We start from the raw sequence: 17,642 nt of genomic DNA, 5'->3' as shown, positions 1-17,642 counted from the left end.
CTCGCCTAAGAAGTCTTAGGTCCGCCGTTACACAGAGACAGTAACAAACAAGAAAGAGGCTTTTGCTAAGTGTTAAAGATAATTACTGCCATTATATACTAATCCCACACTAGTTAGTTAAATCCTATTAAATTAGCTAATCAGAAGCTGTGTATTCAAACCTTGAAAATAGAGCTTATATAAGCATATTAACTAAAGGAATCACAGAGAATTTCCAAGAGTATATACTGAGAATATACCTGTCTGTTCTGCATGATTGCCCATATACTAGACCCTAGAGACTGTTATATTGTCAGACTGCGCGAACCTAGTAATCCGAAGGTATGATGATGAAAGCTCTGATTATTCGAATCTACCTAACTAACTGACTATTTATTCTCATGGACTTAGGGGTTAAGACCTTCCGAATATTTCTTTGTTTAATGATCCCGAGACCTTTCATGAAATATGAAAGGATATAATAAAGGAAAATAGGCAATCTCGGGTATAGACAGTATGATTCCTTTATTGCAGGGATCATGACCTTCTGCAGATCCGAATCGGCGTGTGCTGATTAGGCTGATAGGTCTCTTGGCATACCACTAGGTTATAGTGGTAATATTCGGCTGACATATATAAAGAGTCTATTAGCTAGATGGATTGAGAATCAGATTGTCTTTCATTATCAATGAATATAGACCCTCTCAATACTAGTCTATACAAATGAGCTATTCTTCTTTCCTTGGTTTATTCCCACACTGAACCACAACGGTACAACAAAATAAATCTCATGCGCAGCGGTTAAAGATATATCAGTGACAGTCACCCTCGTCGCCCATCTCTCTAAGGGCGATCGATCCCTCCAGAGCCTCCTTCCACGACATGTCGATTCGTAGTTGCCACCGCTATGTTATCATTCATCCGGACTGTTGTTTCTGCCATCATTTTGTCTCAAGCCCAACATCAACAGCCTCCTCAACCACTCGGTGGCTCCCGAGGGGTTCCGCTCCAGCTTCTTATAGTTCAACCGGTCCAACTCCTCGACCAGTTTCTGGACATCCGAGTCTAGTTTGACCCCCCATCGTTTCCAGAGTCGCTTGTTCATCAGTTTTAGGAAAATGAAAAGGGCGAATAGGACGACATGCTGTATTACATACACACACATATATATATTAGCTGAGCGACAGATCGCCATATATAGGAAATATAGTACTGACTGCCGCATATGCAACTGCAACTTTGGCGAGACTCACCCGCGTATCCCACCAGGTCGCACTGGCGAACCCGAAAATGAGAATGCAGCCCACTAGCCCAACCCAGGCGACGAGCGGCTGGAGCCAGGAAAGAAAAGTTCTGGGCGTGTACTGCTCGGAATCCCGCCTGAATTCCGGGTACAGCCTATCCAAGTCGGCATCGCAGATCTCTAGCCTAGAACATTTAGATCGCGTTGACAGACTGACAAGGCTGAGGTAAGCTCACCACAGCTGATATCGAATAAAGGCCAAACACAGCGCCGCCCACACAATGAGACAGGCCACGCTCGCCGAAACCGAGAAAATCTCAATCAACTGCCATGTATTAGCCTGAAATACATATATATTGAAGCAGAAAACACACGTCGTTAAGAGCGTATCCACCTTTGAGCTGCAAAAACGGCAGCCAGATGAAGGAAACGGCAGTGAACAAAAGGGCAGCGGCTGGGACGCCCGTCTCCTTTACTACCAGACTTAACCGCTTGATCTGTCGGTTGACCCAATTGGTGTCTGGCATCTCCCGCGTGAGGCCGTACAGCGTCCGGGAACTGACATACAGCGACGTGTTGGAAGCGGAGAGGACGCTGAAGATGAAGCATCCATTTAGGAAACCGGCGATGTTGTGATGGCCAGCCTTCCACGCGGCAACAATGACCATGCTGGTGGACAACGGCGGATCAATCGGCAGAGCAGCGGTGGTGCTGTTTCCGACCCCTCCGTAGATGGGGGGTAGATGGTCATCCTTCCAGGAGATGTTGAGCGTCTCGCCAATTGTGCAAAGAAGGTAGAAGAAAACCACGGCATAGGAAATCCATCGAGACGGCCATCGGATGGCGGCAGCATCTCTGGCCTCGAAGGCTGTCATTGTGATGATCTCCACGCCCTGAAAACTATACGCCACCAGCGGGATTGCGTAGCTGCAAGGATCAGAACAGATCAGAACTCATACTTGATACAACGGTTAGGGTTGGGGGACACTAACCAGACGGCTTTGGAATGTTTGGTTGCAAAGTTGCTATTATTTTTAAAGCCATCGTTGATCCCTGAGAAAGAGCTCGTCAGCATGGTAAACAACTAGAATTGCTTCACACCTACGGCCATCTGATCCACCTAGATTCTCTGGCAAGAAAGAAAGCAAGATTAGCTTATATATTCTGCTCACTCGCAACAAGGAACAACAAACTTTGAGCTGCAATGACATATAAGAAGACAGATACCCCCAAAACAAGGCAGATCTTCAAGAAACCGCCGATGGACTCGACGATGCCATAGTAAAACACGCCCAGGAAATTCAATATGAGGATGACGAGCGGAGCAAAGACGTAGAAAGCGAGCGTCTGCCAGGTTTGGTCCAAGCCCCAGTATTGCGACAAGCTGGCCGCCGCCAGATTCTGGACCGCAAAAACCGAAGCAAACATATACCTACACAGTCAAGTCACTTTATCAGCCGGCTCGATCGATCTTACTCTTTTGTTTCTACAGACCAGTACGCAACCCCAACCACCCAGCCGAGGTCTTCATCGACAAACACGCGGACATATTCGACGACGGCATTGTAGACGGGAAACTGCTGCACCAGCTCGGAGATGCATTCGCTGACGCAGATGGCCACAATGCCAATCACGCCGACGGAGAGGAGAAGTCCCGCGGGGCCAGCCACCTCCAGTGCCTCGCCGTCGTTGTTGAAGATGCCTCCTCCGATAACGGCGCTCAGGACGATGAACTATTGTCATTTTGTTTGGCGTCAGCAGTATTCTGTTACAGTAATGAGGTGAGGTAAAGGGGTCCCTACAAAGATCTGAAATCCATACAAGGTCTGCCTGAAGCGCATGCGTTAGTATTTCGATCCCCGTGTGGTGCAATCGGAGTAGTCCGAGGCAACTTACTTGAGCTTCGGGTGTTTGAGTCGCGGGCGCTGCTCAGCCATGATGCTACCAAATCACTCGACGTCGGGGAGGCAATATCTCTGACCAAGGAAAGCTTCTGCGGTCTTCTGGGAACGATTTATCAATTGACAAACCCTCAGCCTCGCACGGTACACACTACGTGGCGGCTCTTGATAGCACTAGCCAGCTATGGTGCTTGAGGTTTGGAGGTTAGGCAGGGGCAGCTGACCCAGCTGGCTTCCCTGCAGGGAATATTAATCGCATGAATCAGGATCGAGGATCGAATTTCGACCATCTATATCTACATTGAGAGCCTCAAGCCTTGCCAGGACCTCTGGAAACATACCCAACTCTTGCGATGGCGGAGCGAAAGCTTTACAAGAACATCCTTTATCCGGCAATCGCCAATTATGCCGGGATCGGGCCCGAGTTAGAAGCCTATCTGACGGAAAGGTACGGCAAGAATCTCAAGTTCGAGGTTACTGTGAGTGACGCACCTTTATTATTCTGATTGCAACCCATCCCACAGCATACTGATCCAGAGGCATTTCCGACCCAGCATGAAAATGATCGTTGGCACTTCAGAGCCCCGGAGCGATTGACAGCGGTCAGTGATTGATTTTTAGCAGCGAATGGACTCTTTCCAGGAAAGCCAGGCTAAGCCTTTCGCAGGAAAAGCTGAGGTAGGCAAAAGCGGCGCACCCAGGAAGCATGGACGAGAATGATAACAGCATAACCAAGAGATATGGCCATCGAGATCATGGATCGGAAGAGGGAAGCCGATGCGCGTGCGGCTGAACAGGAGAGGTGACAAGGACAAGGCTAGATAGACGGGACCTAGCTCAAGCGGTTGATTCATTCAAAGAAGCAGATAGCAGAGATATGCAGATAGCAGAGATATCCAATCATAAATGTGCCTAACCGATTATATCTGCGACCAGGGTAGAGCCCCTCAGCCGGAAGGCAGTGCTATCAGACTGTGCACGGGCCCAACCACTCAGCCTAGAAAGATGCCTCGTGAGGAGATTGTTCAGGGGTGTTTTCTTTGTTGGAGATTAGCGTTGCACTCATGCTGTTCCCCGTTGCTGCAATACGGGCAAGGCAGAGGCTAAGCCAGCCTAGGCGCACTCGCTTAAGCTTTAGGAGATCCATGATGGCAAACATTCCAATAAAGATATATAGATCTCTCGGTTTTCAGTTGGATAGGCTTTTACATCAGACCAAATCAAAAAAAGAAAGAAAAAAAGAATCAAAACTGAACTAAGATGGCTTCTGAAGCGTGGAACGATTATTTGACCAGAGCAACCCATCGCAGCCTGACGTCGGTCAACCGAGCCAGCTTGAAGCGGCGACTGCAAAGTAGAGAAAAATACGTGTTTTCAAAGAGAAACATCCATGTGAGAATCACCGATGTCAATCGGACTGGTGAGTGGTGAACGATGATGATACCAGGCCAAAACTCTGACCAACTCTTAGGGCGCACGATATCCAAGACATATAACGACTCGACAGACCTCTCTAGCGCTCTGGATAAAGGCCATGACAATATCCGCGTCCGAATAGTGCAAGTGACTCCACAGCAGGACTGATACGATCTCTGACGACTTCTTTCTAGCTCGATATACTCAGAAAATTCCATCCGGCCTCTGATGATCACTTCGGAGCTCATGTGCCAGATACTGCGGCAACACGATATCCATCCGGACTTACTTCAAGTGCTTCTCTCGTTTGGAGAGGCGCCGCATGTGGCAGAGGCGGGCAGTAGCCATTCAGCGGTCTCTTCACAGGAAGGAGCCTCGACATCCTGTAAGTCAGCCAGACCAGATGCTCGAATAGAAACTAGAAGGCGGTAGATATTTCATATCAGATGAATTACGTCGAAGAGAACTTTCGGGGGATGAATAGTCCGTGGTCTTTTCGGCATACCGGAGTATATCATCAGTGTCATCATGCATCTCAATTCGATCTTTTCGTGCTTCTTCATCCAAATCAAGGCAGTATTCTCGATGTCCGGGTTCTAGAATGGGTGGGCATTGACAGTTCGAAAACGTGGATCACGCCGGAGATGACGATGCCGGACCCAGATGGCCTGCACTTGCTGGTGCTGTCGTCCTTTCTGGACAATTGGAGGTGGTACTTGCGGCATCTCGGCGACAGGTTTAATGACGCGACTGACGACGCCATGACCACGCAGCCCGATGAGGTTGATCCGAATGAAAGCTTTGAGAGAGTGACTGAGTTGCGAAATGTGAATGACTGGGTCTATCAAGCCCAGGCATGCTGCAACAACAATCTCGACTTGGTCCGAAAGCTGAAGCGCAAATCGATCGGGACCCTCGAAGAGTTGGCATCTTTTGAAACCGCCTTGACAGGGTACACGGAAAGCTGTAAAGCATTGATGCCCCGGATTCGAAACACCATTGACCTGGTATAGTGATAATAACTGAATAAAAAGAACAACCGCTGATGGAGGACAGGTCGGTTATACATTAACATTGCACAACCAACTCGAAACCGCCAAGGTCGACAAGGAACTGCGAGATTTGACGGATAAGCTCCGGAACGTCACAAATGAGCTGAAAGACCTGCAACAGGACAGCGTGGACGACAGCGCCACCGTCAAGATCATCACCTTCGTCTCGGCAGTATATCTGCCCGGTAGTTTCATCGTCGTAAGTTTTCTTTCTGACGGTCGGTCCGGATAAGAGTTCTAATCAATCAACGACGACACAGAGTCTCTATGGTATGAATTTCTTTGCCTTTGATAAGAATTCGCAGCAAATTGTGATTGCCAAAGACTTTTGGATCTTCGTGGCAACGTGGCTGCCTCTGACGGTCATTACCGGTCTTGTCTATGTTCTGATTGTGCTTTTCGATGCCTGGTGGAAAGGAAAGCCCTTTCGTTTGTTCCAGCGACCGAGGGGCTGCCACAAAACCAGCGAAGAACACCTTGACGATGCCGGAAAGGTCAGATGACATCGATGTTATGCGGAGCATACAGGGTTTGTAAGGAACAGGACAGTTTCATATAGAATAACTGTAAACTGCATCGGGTAGAAGTGTTCCCAACCTGATAGAATCTGTCTACTCAAGTAAATCTGACGAGCTCGATTGTCCCGTCCCGATTGCAGACCACAGCCACCAGATCAGTACCAGACTTCAAGACTCTCAATTTCGAGGAGCTCCTAACTTTGGAGGTGAGCTTGCACAATTGCTGCCCTTGATGTTGTAAGAAATGAACCGCTCCATACTTGATCTCGTACTCTTTCAAGTAGAAGCTTTCACAGTGCCACAAAGGAAGGCCAGATCTTTTCTCCACAGCTACGAAGGAGTGGTCTTGGAATACGCACCCAGTTTTAAAATCTTCCAGCTGAATGTCATGGCGGTTTAGCAGCTGGGTTCCATCAATTAGAGAGCTTCGTGTCTGGGCGGGAAAGAACCGTTTTTCCGGAGTGGCAATGATGCATCCGTGATACGTGTTGTAAGGTATCACCTTGGTGGATGGAATGCCTCTTTCCTCCTACAAGCTTGTTCAGCACCCAGCCCTAAGATGACGGAATGTATGGCAAGCTCACAGATGGATAATGACTCTCAGAATCCGTTACCGTTTCTAGGACTCCGTTCTGGACCCTCCATACGTAAAGTGACTCCGTCTTGTCATATGCCCATGCGAATAAAAGATTTCCAACGTCATTGAAAGCAGCGTGAGCATATTTCTGCTTCGGTCGTGGATATAATCGTATATCACCAGAACTAGAATGATTTAAGCCGTGCCAATAGCTTAGCTCTTGTCTGGGGGGAGAGGGAGGCTTGACGAGTTTGATAAGAATATCTTCGCGACGGACCAAGGCAACAACACCTTGCGGTGATATTGCGACGGTTTTCAGCATATCAATTCCTTCTGAAATGGGAGAACTAATGGGAGAACCAAATCTTTCCGGCTTATCGACGTCGTAGAGACAGAGCTACAAAGTCAGCAAAAACAGCGAAGTGGATGTAGAACAGGAGATTACCAGTTTCTTGTTCTGCTGCGTACAATGGCCCCAAACTGCGAGGATTCCACCGGCAAATGCTACATGGGCATGATTGGCATCTTTCCATTTAATACCTGTAAGTTCAAGTTTCCGATGGGACGTTGCGGGGGGATGCTGCAGATTGATATTGTAAATTTGAACAACCTCTTTCATCAAAAATGCTACTGCAGTTCCAGCCTCCGTGTGTGATAAGGCAACATCGAGCACATCACCTCTCACCCCTTGCCAACAAATTGGCTCTTGCGCCGAGCGCGGAATTGGCGTGTCTGGGTTAATAGAGATTCCATGCGCGTGAGCCGGTTGCATGTAGGCCGGTGGACTTGGTCCATGTGGTTCAAGCTCAGACTTTGACTCATCCTTAGGCGCCGGATCTGGCACTGAAACTGGCTCACGCTGAGGTTCAGGCTCAGGGTACACCACGATAGTAGGTGCTTCGTCGTCTTGCTTGGTTCGGTCAACTGGTCTTCGGCGACCAGATGTGGATCTTAGATAGGAACACTCTATGGGCTTCTTATCCAGAGAGTGCTTCTGATGAACCTTGACGTGTTCAACGAGTTCCACAAGTCGGTCAGCGTCTGGTCTGGCTCCGGTATCCACAACCAGGATATCCTTGATTGTCCCAGCCCAGCAACGGGCCCATTTGCAAGGACTTCTGGATCCGTCTTGAACCAGATTTAGCCAGTCAACGACTGATTGTCTGACCTCGAACTGGTCCAGACTACTTGGCGAACCGAGATATTTCGAATCGAAAAAGTAATTGTTTCCACCTTTTCTTCTTTCAAGATTGAAGATCTCGACTTGCTCGTCTCTACCGAGGGCCCAGGCAAGAACCTCACTGAATATGCAGCCATAAGACCAGATATCACTTTTACGCCCCACTCCCTTTTGATCGGCAGCTAGGCGCTCAGGGGACTCCCGCAGCTGCTCAGAAAGCTTAACCTCTGGCGCTTGGTAAGTTCCAGTATTCCGTTTTGGCCGCGTATTCAATGTGTGGCGTTCATACCAGTCTCTAACCGAGACGATATTTGAGTTATTGGTTCGTTTATTCTCTTGGATCACCGAGATACCAAAATCGGATATCATCCATTTCCCCACGATAGAATCAGCATCCGGCTGGATCAGGATATTGTCCGGTTTAAGATCCATATGGGCGCAGAAGATGGTGTTCGAGTTGTCGCTTGATTCTACGTCAATGCCGCTATGTAGCCATTTCAGAGCGCCCGCAAGAGCCCGGCACTGCTTGAGCAGTGCTGGGGAAACATCACCGCTTCCAGGGTCGGGGATCTGTTGAAACCTTTGCCTGAAATCGTATTTTAGATTTTCGTTGTCGTCAAGGTCTTTGCCGCAGTGCAAAAACTGGTAAAGGTCGCCCAAACTTGCGTGTGGGAGCAGAATATAACGATCGAGACCGTGCTTTATCGTCGCAAGATGTTTGAGGATATGATCCTGGCTCGTCAGGCTCTCCTTTAAGATCTGAAGGTTGTCAACTTCCTGGTTGAAGTTTTTGTCCACGTGGATCTTCTTGCAAGCTACCTTATAGACCTGATTCTGTCAGTGGACATATTCTCTGTTTTGGAATAATCAGTCCTTACGTCGTCATAGTAGGACCCACCAACTTCTTTGAAATACTTTGACGGTATTCTAACCAGTTTGACGTCACTGAAAGCACCGATTCCAAGATCTTCTGATATGACTTCAAACGGAAGACGTCGGAGCGGGTCAAATTCCTTTGTTGCCTTGAACTCCTCGAGACTGATCACGACCGGACTGAACTTGTGTTGTTGCTCGGAGAACTGCTCCTCAAGAGCGGGTTCCGCGGCAAGGAATTCAATTTGCCCACGTTCCAGTGGTATATCTTGATCCGTAAAACGTGGATCTCTGCCATTGGGCTTGAACAGTCGTTTGCGGAATTCGGCCAGGCAGTTCTCAGCGCCAATCGAAACGAGGACTGACAGGATTGTAAACATGTTTTTTTGGATCACATCGAGAACAGCTGGGGGCACATCGTCTGGATAAAGCAATGTCTTGATACGGCCCTTATCCTTCCATATCTTTTTAAGGTCGTAATGGCAAATGAAGGACTTGGCAGGGTCGTCGGATCGTCGTGTGATCTTCTTGAAATCCTCAAGGATGATTCTCGTAAGGCGATGGCTCGTTTCCTGCGGTGATTGTTTCTGTAGCGTTCCATTTTGCCGCTCCGACATGGTCAGAGCTGTTCATCCGCGCAAAAGGCGTCGTTTCATATACAATACGGCTATAATGCCGTAGCTGCACCAGAATTATTAATTATGCAACTGCAGCGAATGGTATCAAGTAAGAGGATAGATCTGTCAGCACGGCAGGCGCAAGTATCAGCTGCAGAGCTGCTCTCTCCCCACAGAGGTCACTCAAGCCGGGTTCGAATGAGGGGTATGCATAAAAACAAACGAATACCGCTGTACTTCTGGGTTCTAACACCGCTGACTCGAAGGAATTCTAAAAAGGATTAAAGATTAAAGACAGTGTCATAGTTGCAAGAACGAAGCTGGGAAGGATGTTGCAGCCTGCTTTGTCCAAGTGCCGATTAGGTAATCAATGGATTGTCGATAATATATGGGAATTTACACACAAGTTCAGACTTGCCACACATGAGTTCTAGTTAAGCCACTGTTAATAGTCTCTTTACTTCCATAATTTGGTAATGCTTTCACTAGACTTATAATTCTTGCAGGTTGGGCTGAGTTGAGGGGGGGGGGGGGCAACCCAACCCAAACCCGCAGATTATTGATTAACAGATAGATCTTGCTGGACGTGTTCTGATATTCTTTTTCTGCTAAAACTTGGAGTCACTTTATGTTCTTATTTATTTCTATTAAAGCTATACCTATATTTCTTTGATATTATAACTGTTATGATCGGCGCTGCCCAACGCAGCATTGCATAATGGATGTTACCCCGCAAGAGATAGAAGCCATCGCAGGCATCACATGATTATGACTAATCAATGGTATACAAGGACTAAAAGGTATATGGTATACCATCGGGTATACAACATACCATCAGGTATACAGTATACCATATGGTATACCAATACCCACAGAAGGACTATGTATATAAAGACGCTCCTTAACCATGGGGATTAGGACCCCGTGGTCAACTCAAATAGCAATCCTAGTGGTAACATTGCTAGTAACGGCCTATTATCTATCTTTTCCCTTATCTTCTGTCCTTCAAGATAAACCCAACGAGCCTCTGCCTAGGAAGTCCTAGGCCCGCCGTTACAATAACAAATACTTCCTACATCTGCAGGTATTAGAATATTTAACTAAAAGCTTATATGTCACGAACACCGCTGATCTGCTACAAGGACCACTAGGCAGCTGGCAAAGTAACTTAACACCAGACTACACCCCTCTTGCAAATGACCCCCTCGATCATCAGATCACATGACAACCCAGATCACCTTCATTGTAGGGATCCTTATCTCCTACCTTGCAGGGTATCATTTCATTATGCATGGCTGTGCTGGACAGCGCCTAGTCTCGTTGGTTCATAACAAGGAGGTGGAGGAGCAGCAGACACAAAGAAAGGCTAGGTGCCTAAATTAGAAGCTAAAAAAAGCATTAAATGCGGCTCTAGAAGCTGGTATGTAATCCTGTGTATTGGAATGGCAGGGGTTGGGAATCTTACATAAGACCTAGTTCCATGTTACGTTGGTTAGTTATTTTCTTTCTTGGCTCTGATTGTCCTGGTATGGCCGAGCTGAGGCTCTCTCTGGTCAAGATCCAAACAAGCAGCTGCTATCTAGGGAGCTGTGCGTGGGGGTACAAAGTTCAGGCTAGGTCGCGAGATCTAGGGTGAGTGATCCAGGCTTAGGCCTAACCGTTGTCCCGTGGTCAGTGGTTAGTGGTTGGGTGGGTGACCACCAGCAAATCCAGTCTGTTGTAGGTTTTCGCCTTACTTTTACTTGTTTATTTATTATTTTTATTTAATGATTTTGGGAAAACGGAAAGCTGGCAGCTGGATAACAAAAAGACATCACAAGACTTCAAAGGCTTAAAATATATACATATCCCTCACACCCAGTTCTTCGAAAACCCCTCTGAGCCCTCTCTCTTCATCGACCGCAGCAATATTCTCTCCAGCGAAAATGTGAGCGCAAACGTGATCACCATCAAGGCCACCGTTACCACGATGAATTTCCAGAACTCGGAAGCGAGAATAAAGTAAGTTTGGGTGTCACTGGTGCTAGTTTTGTTGTTGTTTTCGCTCTTTTGGGCCACACTGATTAAGTTGGAACTGAATATCGACTGGAGTGCCATGAAGGGAGTAAGAGTTAGTGTTTTTGTTTGTGAGTGTACGTGCGAGACCTTGGGATAGTGATGGTGATAGGTAGTGGTGTACAGTAGAAGGGAGATGGGAAAGGAGAGAGGAGGAGAATGAGACGAGAGTCCAGACCGCTATGAGCGACGCAGGCAGGTACATGGTCGCAATGAACGTCAATGCCTTCACCGTCACCGCGTTCTTCTGCCCGATTCTATTTTCCCGCTCCGTCTCGTGTGCGACTGTCTTCATGGCTTGCAGCGTCTCGTAGCTGGCCTGGGTGGTGTGTGCGATGGATTTCGCATTGCGGTATTCGACGATGTTGGAGAGCTACGAGATTCCAGTTGATCAGAACTAGTTCAATCATTCTGCTATTTAATAGCAAATAGTTGATACTTACCAGACTCGCGGTTCCGGAGCAGCGTTGCAAAAGGGTGGAAGCTCTGCTTCTGTAATAGTTTATCTGGAACGCATATCCATCCAATGCAGAAATGACCCTGTCATCCACCATTGACGATGGACGAGTTCTTGCGTGTAACTTTTTATGATGCATCTTGCACCCTCTCACAATGTTCGCAGTTGAATCCAGCAGAGCCAACGCCTTAAGAAGCTTACGTCTCAGCAGCTCCAGAGTCTGACACGCAGAGAAGTCCACGGAGTAGTCGTGCTCTAGTTTCTGCTCGACATTGGCGAATGATGAAATTTCGTCCTGGGCGCATAGCGTGTTAGTAAATAAATCTTGATGGGTGGTAATAAAGCGAAGAAATAGGTGGATAATTCATTTACTAGGCGTTGCAGCTCGGTGTCTAGGTGCGCAAGATAATCTCTCCAGCTGCGCAGAGAGGCTGCGATAAACACCGTGTGGTGGAGCAAGGGTAGATTGTTATCAGCTAGAGACTCGAGATTTTCTTCAAGCGTCTTCTTCATGCTGTCAGATGGCTTCAAAAGGATCCAGACTGATCTGCCTGTGGAGAGATCAAGTTGCTGGTAGACCCCTGTTTGGCGTAAAGACCAGGGGAATTCTCCCGCTCGCCCGTTCCGTTCGAAGTAGCGCAGGTCGTAGCATAGTTCTTCGAGTTCAGTCACATTCGGGTATAATCAGCATCAAGATGGAGGCAACCTGGTTTGATATTACGGCTAACCGTATTGTCTGCAATCGGTCCTAACATGACGGTGAAACGAGTCCCACGTCTCGCTGTCTTCTTTGACGCGCTGGCCGTATGCGTGTATGATGTCGCAAAAGGGAGGAAACACTTTGTGAAATGCGAGAATCCGACGGAAAGTCTCATGGGTTACTTGGAGTCGAGCCCAGGAATGCCTTTGCCCTACCAGGCTGGAAGAGAGCGTAAGTCGCAATCTGTGGAAGCATGCCAAGAAGATGAAGCTGCTGACTAGAATACCGCTCCGGGCCTTTCTGTGTCTTCCTATGATGAATGTTACTCGGGCCTTCTATATGGACAAAGACCATGGTTGACCGATGAGAATCATGCCAAGTACTCGAATTATCGGACATGGAAAGAAGAAAGACTGGATATATGCTGACTGGGCAACTCACCTGCCATAGATTCTTCAACATCGTCACATCCTGGATGGTGTGCTTTTCTAGTACCACTTTTGTGAGCTAAAGCACATGTAACTGTCGACGTGTGGTATTTTCATTTTCTTTTTCTTTTTCTCAGGACTATGAAGATGAGCTTACCGACATGTCCAGGCCAGGTTCGGTTTCTTTCAGGAGCAAACCATAACTCAAGATACTCTTCTAGGGGGGAGAATAACCTTCCTTTATCTTTCTCCAGCCTTGTGCGGACGTTTTCCGTGTCGCAGCCAAGCGGAACATTCTCACCCAGTTGAGTAGGGTAGCTCTCCCATCCATCGCCAAGGGAAGAACCGATAGAGACAAGTTCCCGTGAATCCATACCGACTTGCACGTTAACAGTACTCCTAAGTGATAAGGACGATTGATAATATTATTTTCAGGCAGCTATTCATCATTGACGTGGCAGTTTCCTGCGCGCTCCCCTTTCAGCTCCCCATGCAGCCTCGGGGTTTGTGCCTTATGGAGACCCGATAAAAGCCGTAGGACTAATGAGGCGCTCGCTATTCAGGCTGTCGACCATTCGGCGTGACCGATTGGGCTCTTGCTTTACCTGGTTCAAACGACATCGTGTTCGTGAAGCCCTGGCAAGGCGGGGCGTTCTACTAACACCCATGGCAGACAGCAAAGCAAAGCAAGTCTCCAATCGCAACTGGGAGCCGCGCAATATATCTACGCGTATCTGTCTGCATTTCACAGCAGAGAGAGAGATCCAGCCTACTCCATCCGTACTTGGCTTTTCTTACATTCTTACAAAAAAAAATCTTGAGAAGCATCTAAAGGGCATCAAAACCGCTGCTTGCCTTATGGAAAACAACAAAGGCGTCGTGCAGAGTCTTTCGCTTCGCTACGTTGACCGAAAACTTCTCCTCGAAACCCTGGTTAGAGTATATGGGGCGGGAAATTTTCAGATCCAGGTACGTAGGTAAGCTGCAATACCATGATGCAGCCCCGACAATTATCCTTCCGCGTACGAGGTGCCCATGGCTAACTGATATCTTGCAACTAGTTTAAAGAAGAAGTTTTTATCCTTTCTGCACCGCGAGAGTTGACAGAAGTAAATCATCTTCCATACTTCCCACTGCACAACACTCCAACAGGGCATGTACTAAAGTTGCCAAGGAGGAGATTCTTTCTTTCCAGAAGTGAGGGAGGCAAGCAAATAAGCAAAGACAACGCAGCCTGAGGTAATGCTCCAGATATTGCACAGCAATGGAAGTCATTAAGGGACGTCAGGGAAGGACTTTTAGGAATGATGGATCGTAGGAGAACTCCGCCTACTGGTTCCTGTTTCCTATCAGATGTATTCCTTCTGGGCTCCCTCCCTGCCCGCTGTGAGCCCTGTTGAGAAAGTTCGAATTTAGGACTTGAACTCTACAATTTACCCTACCAAGATGTGTTCTCTTGAAAAGAAAATCGACGATTTGCACATCCGAAACAGCGAGACGGAAAGGTTTGTTCCATACGGGTCCCTTGATATACTATTGACCGAAGATGAGATCCAAACGGCTGTCGAAGAGAGTGATATTGAGGTCTTCAGGCGAGACTATGTCACTGGTGTAGTCCTGTCTGGTGGAAAACGTGTGTTCGCAGTCCTTGTCTCTATTGATCGGCTAGAGCTGATCTACAACTTCATCGAGCACGACAATTACAGTGCCACTAAGCTTGATGATAAGCTTCCGCTGAGCAAAGCAGATCTGGAGACGATATTCGGGAAGGTAAACATAGAAAGTGAATTGGAAGAATTCATGAAGAGTAATGCGGACGAGAGGAAAAGACGAGAACTGCAGAAGAGGTCCAGAGATGTTGAAAGATGGGCGAGGCATTTCGAGGAGAAGCAATACGAGTACCTTGCGCCCTCATTTCAGAGAAAATCAACTCACCGAATTCTTGACAACCGCCTCAGGTTACCTTTCAAAACGAAGAAGCCCATCGGGGAAGGCGGTTTTGGCGATGTGTACAAGGTCACCTTGCCTTTAACACAGCCAGAGCAGCCCAACTCAAACATGGTCTGGTGATCCCCCTTTGCAATACACGGTTTCCGCATGCTGACAGCTATGATCCAGGAGCAGGAACTAGTCCTTAAGGAGCTTAAGAGTGTCAAGTCCGCCAGCTCTACCTTCGATGCTGAACAGCGGTGTCTGGAGATCTTAAGGCTTATCGAACACCCGAACGTATTAGAGATGTACGGCTCGTATACATATCGTGGTAGACATAACTTTCTCTTCCTATTGGCCAAGGGCGGCGATCTCCAAAACTTCCTCTCGCAAGACTCTCGCCCCCCGGAGCTGGAATCGGATGAAAGCGTTTACTTCTCTCTGTGCGGTCTATCCTCAGCGCTTGGGAGCGTGCATTCTTACACCCACAAGGGCCTTAACCTGGAAATGATAGGCTGCCATCATGACCTCAAGCCAAGGAACATCCTCGTTGACGGGCACACCTTCATACTTTCAGATTTCGGGCTGTCCCAGATGAAAGGCGCTGCTGAGAGTTCGAAAACAATGTTCAAATCTGGAGAGGGATACTATCTGGCTCCAGAAGCTGAGGATTTGAAAACCTTTAAGAAATTTGTCGTCAGCCGTCCTAGTGACATCTGGGCCTTTGGCTGTATCTTGGCGGTTACCCTGACATACCTCAAACGGGGTAAAAGTGGCGTCGAAGAGTTCGAAAAACGTCGTCGTGTAGAAGTGGAAACCATTTATGGCGCGCCTATCACTTTTTGGACGTTTCACGCTGGCAGGCAACAGCGCAATCAAGCAGTGGATGACTGGCTGGATGATATGGATCGTACAGGAACACCGGCTGAGCGAAAATTGATACTGCTAGTAAAAGATATGCTGAAAATTGACCCTGGACAACGGCCCTTGATTGATGAGTGCTCGCAGAGGCTGCGGTTCGTGGCTCTAAGGGCAATTTCCGAGTCAATCGAAAAGTCACTGCCCAAGATGGGCCACCGAGGGCAACTGGAATTCGACGTAGAGGAGACAACATTCAAGACCTGGCTTGTAACCATGGACCAGACCCCGGATGCTTCAAGGGCAGTTGTCCAGTCTGAGAGCACATTCCAACAAGTATTCAACACACTCGTCAAAATTCAAGCTGAACTGCAGAACTTGCAGCATACAGACAGAGCTTGGTACCCTCTATTTGTTCAACTGAGGTATCTGAATGGCCAACTTATCTCTTATCTCCCGAAGATAATCCAGAACCGCATCCGCTCCCTCGTGGAGCTCGAGGTACTCAAATTCGAGAGTGATAGCAAGCAACTATTGCTCCTCGAACCCCAGACCACGCCAGGGAACAGGTTCCTCATCTTGTCTTCGATAAAGCACATGAACACGCTAGCCTTGAGCTCAGCGGACAAGTCACTGCAGTTGGACGTCGAAGCCATTGAGCAGACCGACAACCGGTCGACTTTCCTGGTTGGCAAGTTTCGCCCAACCGATGCTACAGAAGACGAGCAGGAGGAGAACATCGTTATCGAGCACCTGGAGTATGATGCATCCTGGCAGGGCCAAGATGGCAAGCAGCTGTTTGAGCGGATGGAGAACGTCCTCCGCCTCCCGGAGACTACCGGTGAGTTCAAGGCGCTCCAATGCCGCGGGTTCTGCCACGATCCAAACCACCATAAATTCGCCCTGGTCTATCGATTTCCTTCGGGGCCAGACAACAAAGTGGTGACGCAGCTCATCGATGTCATCAAGCACACCGCGACCGGCATAGTCCCATACAAGGGCGACAGGATCGTCAGTCTGCAAGACCGCTTCAGGCTGGCCTACCAGCTCGCCGAGGCCGTCTTCGAATTCCACAAGATCGGCTGGCTGCACAAAAGTATCTCATCATACAACACCATCTTCTTCACTAAGGACGAGGCCGATGCCCGCCTCGTGCGGTCGCCCTTTATGACTGGTTTCTCACACAGTCGGCCGAACGAGAGCCACCAGATCTCGACCGCCGTGACCCAGATCGATGAGCGTCTGAACGCCTATCAGCACCCGGAATACCAGCGGTCTCTGAGTGATCCTTACGGCGGCCATCGCACCAGGTATCGCGCCGAGTTCGACTACTACAGCCTTGGGCTTGTTCTCCTGGAGATCGGGTACTGGACACCGTTGGAAAAGCTCAGGGGAAAAGACGACGACCCCGCAAAAGTGGAAAAGAAACTGCTCAGGCTCACACTGTATCTTGCTGGTCCGATGGGAGGGAAGTATCGGGATGCCGTTCGAGCCTGTCTGAAAAGGGGCGAGCTGTCTGCGGATGGACCGGAGCGTGTGGACGTGAACTTTGAACGCTTGGTATTGGAGAAGCTCAAGGCTTGTTCTGTTTGATGGACAGTTAGGTAATTGTATGATCAGTCAAATGCAGTTATGAATATCTTATTCTAGACAATATGTAATACCTAGCGTGCTGGAATGCACTGTACAGACGCAGTACCTTCATCAACAGCGGTTGACGTCCTAAGTGGCTTGCCCTCGTGCTATGTTATGATCACCTAAGTTTGAAATTGTGATATGGACTGGTTCGTTAAGTAATCAGATCTGATGGCATTAAAAAAAGGCAATATTGCTCAGCCTAGTAACCGTGGCACAAGATG

General features: G+C 48.2%; 6 protein-coding genes across 6 annotated transcripts; 3 read left to right on the top strand and 3 right to left on the bottom strand.

Moving 5' to 3' along the window:
* Window positions 1-892: 892 nt before the first annotated feature.
* VTN00DRAFT_3821 (uncharacterized protein) lies at window positions 893-3,159 on the bottom strand (the record flags this gene model as incomplete). The annotated part of the gene is made up of 10 exons (XM_069430181.1): window positions 893-1,123; window positions 1,233-1,407; window positions 1,459-1,547; window positions 1,597-2,149; window positions 2,215-2,275; window positions 2,328-2,351; window positions 2,416-2,654; window positions 2,717-2,955; window positions 3,025-3,052; window positions 3,119-3,159. 10 exons carry the CDS (start codon window positions 3,157-3,159, stop codon window positions 893-895), a joined length of 1,680 nt encoding a protein of 559 aa, XP_069289342.1.
* Window positions 3,160-3,476: 317 nt separating this feature from the next.
* On the top strand, window positions 3,477-3,929 carry VTN00DRAFT_3820 (uncharacterized protein; the record flags this gene model as incomplete). The annotated part of the gene is made up of 4 exons (XM_069430180.1): window positions 3,477-3,602; window positions 3,678-3,725; window positions 3,791-3,801; window positions 3,860-3,929. 4 exons carry the CDS (start codon window positions 3,477-3,479, stop codon window positions 3,927-3,929), a joined length of 255 nt encoding a protein of 84 aa, XP_069289341.1.
* A 454-nt stretch (window positions 3,930-4,383) lies between these two features.
* Window positions 4,384-6,094, top strand: VTN00DRAFT_3819 (uncharacterized protein; the record flags this gene model as incomplete). Its single annotated transcript, XM_069430178.1, has 6 exons — window positions 4,384-4,543; window positions 4,595-4,682; window positions 4,734-4,924; window positions 4,972-5,546; window positions 5,596-5,790; window positions 5,852-6,094. 6 exons carry the CDS (start codon window positions 4,384-4,386, stop codon window positions 6,092-6,094), a joined length of 1,452 nt encoding a protein of 483 aa, XP_069289340.1.
* Window positions 6,095-6,206: 112 nt separating this feature from the next.
* VTN00DRAFT_3818 (uncharacterized protein) lies at window positions 6,207-9,356 on the bottom strand (the record flags this gene model as incomplete). The annotated part of the gene is made up of 4 exons (XM_069430177.1): window positions 6,207-6,638; window positions 6,694-7,083; window positions 7,132-8,694; window positions 8,745-9,356. 4 exons carry the CDS (start codon window positions 9,354-9,356, stop codon window positions 6,207-6,209), a joined length of 2,997 nt encoding a protein of 998 aa, XP_069289339.1.
* Window positions 9,357-11,207: 1,851 nt separating this feature from the next.
* VTN00DRAFT_3817 (uncharacterized protein) lies at window positions 11,208-13,370 on the bottom strand (the record flags this gene model as incomplete). Its single annotated transcript, XM_069430176.1, has 7 exons — window positions 11,208-11,441; window positions 11,590-11,784; window positions 11,855-12,163; window positions 12,241-12,524; window positions 12,597-12,903; window positions 13,010-13,056; window positions 13,154-13,370. The coding sequence occupies 7 exons, from the start codon at window positions 13,368-13,370 to the stop codon at window positions 11,208-11,210; spliced, it is 1,593 nt and encodes a 530-aa protein (XP_069289338.1).
* A 1,072-nt stretch (window positions 13,371-14,442) lies between these two features.
* Window positions 14,443-17,376, top strand: VTN00DRAFT_3816 (uncharacterized protein; the record flags this gene model as incomplete). The annotated part of the gene is made up of 2 exons (XM_069430175.1): window positions 14,443-15,057; window positions 15,115-17,376. 2 exons carry the CDS (start codon window positions 14,443-14,445, stop codon window positions 17,374-17,376), a joined length of 2,877 nt encoding a protein of 958 aa, XP_069289337.1.
* Between the last annotated feature and the right edge of the window lie 266 nt (window positions 17,377-17,642).

The sequence above is a fragment of the Thermoascus crustaceus genome (assembly GCF_041956765.1).
Source record: "Thermoascus crustaceus strain CBS 181.67 unplaced genomic scaffold VTN00scaffold_2, whole genome shotgun sequence".
NCBI lineage: Eukaryota > Fungi > Ascomycota > Eurotiomycetes > Eurotiales > Thermoascaceae > Thermoascus > Thermoascus crustaceus.
Note: the sequence above shows the minus strand (reverse complement) of the source record. Positions and strands in the feature narration are given on the sequence as shown.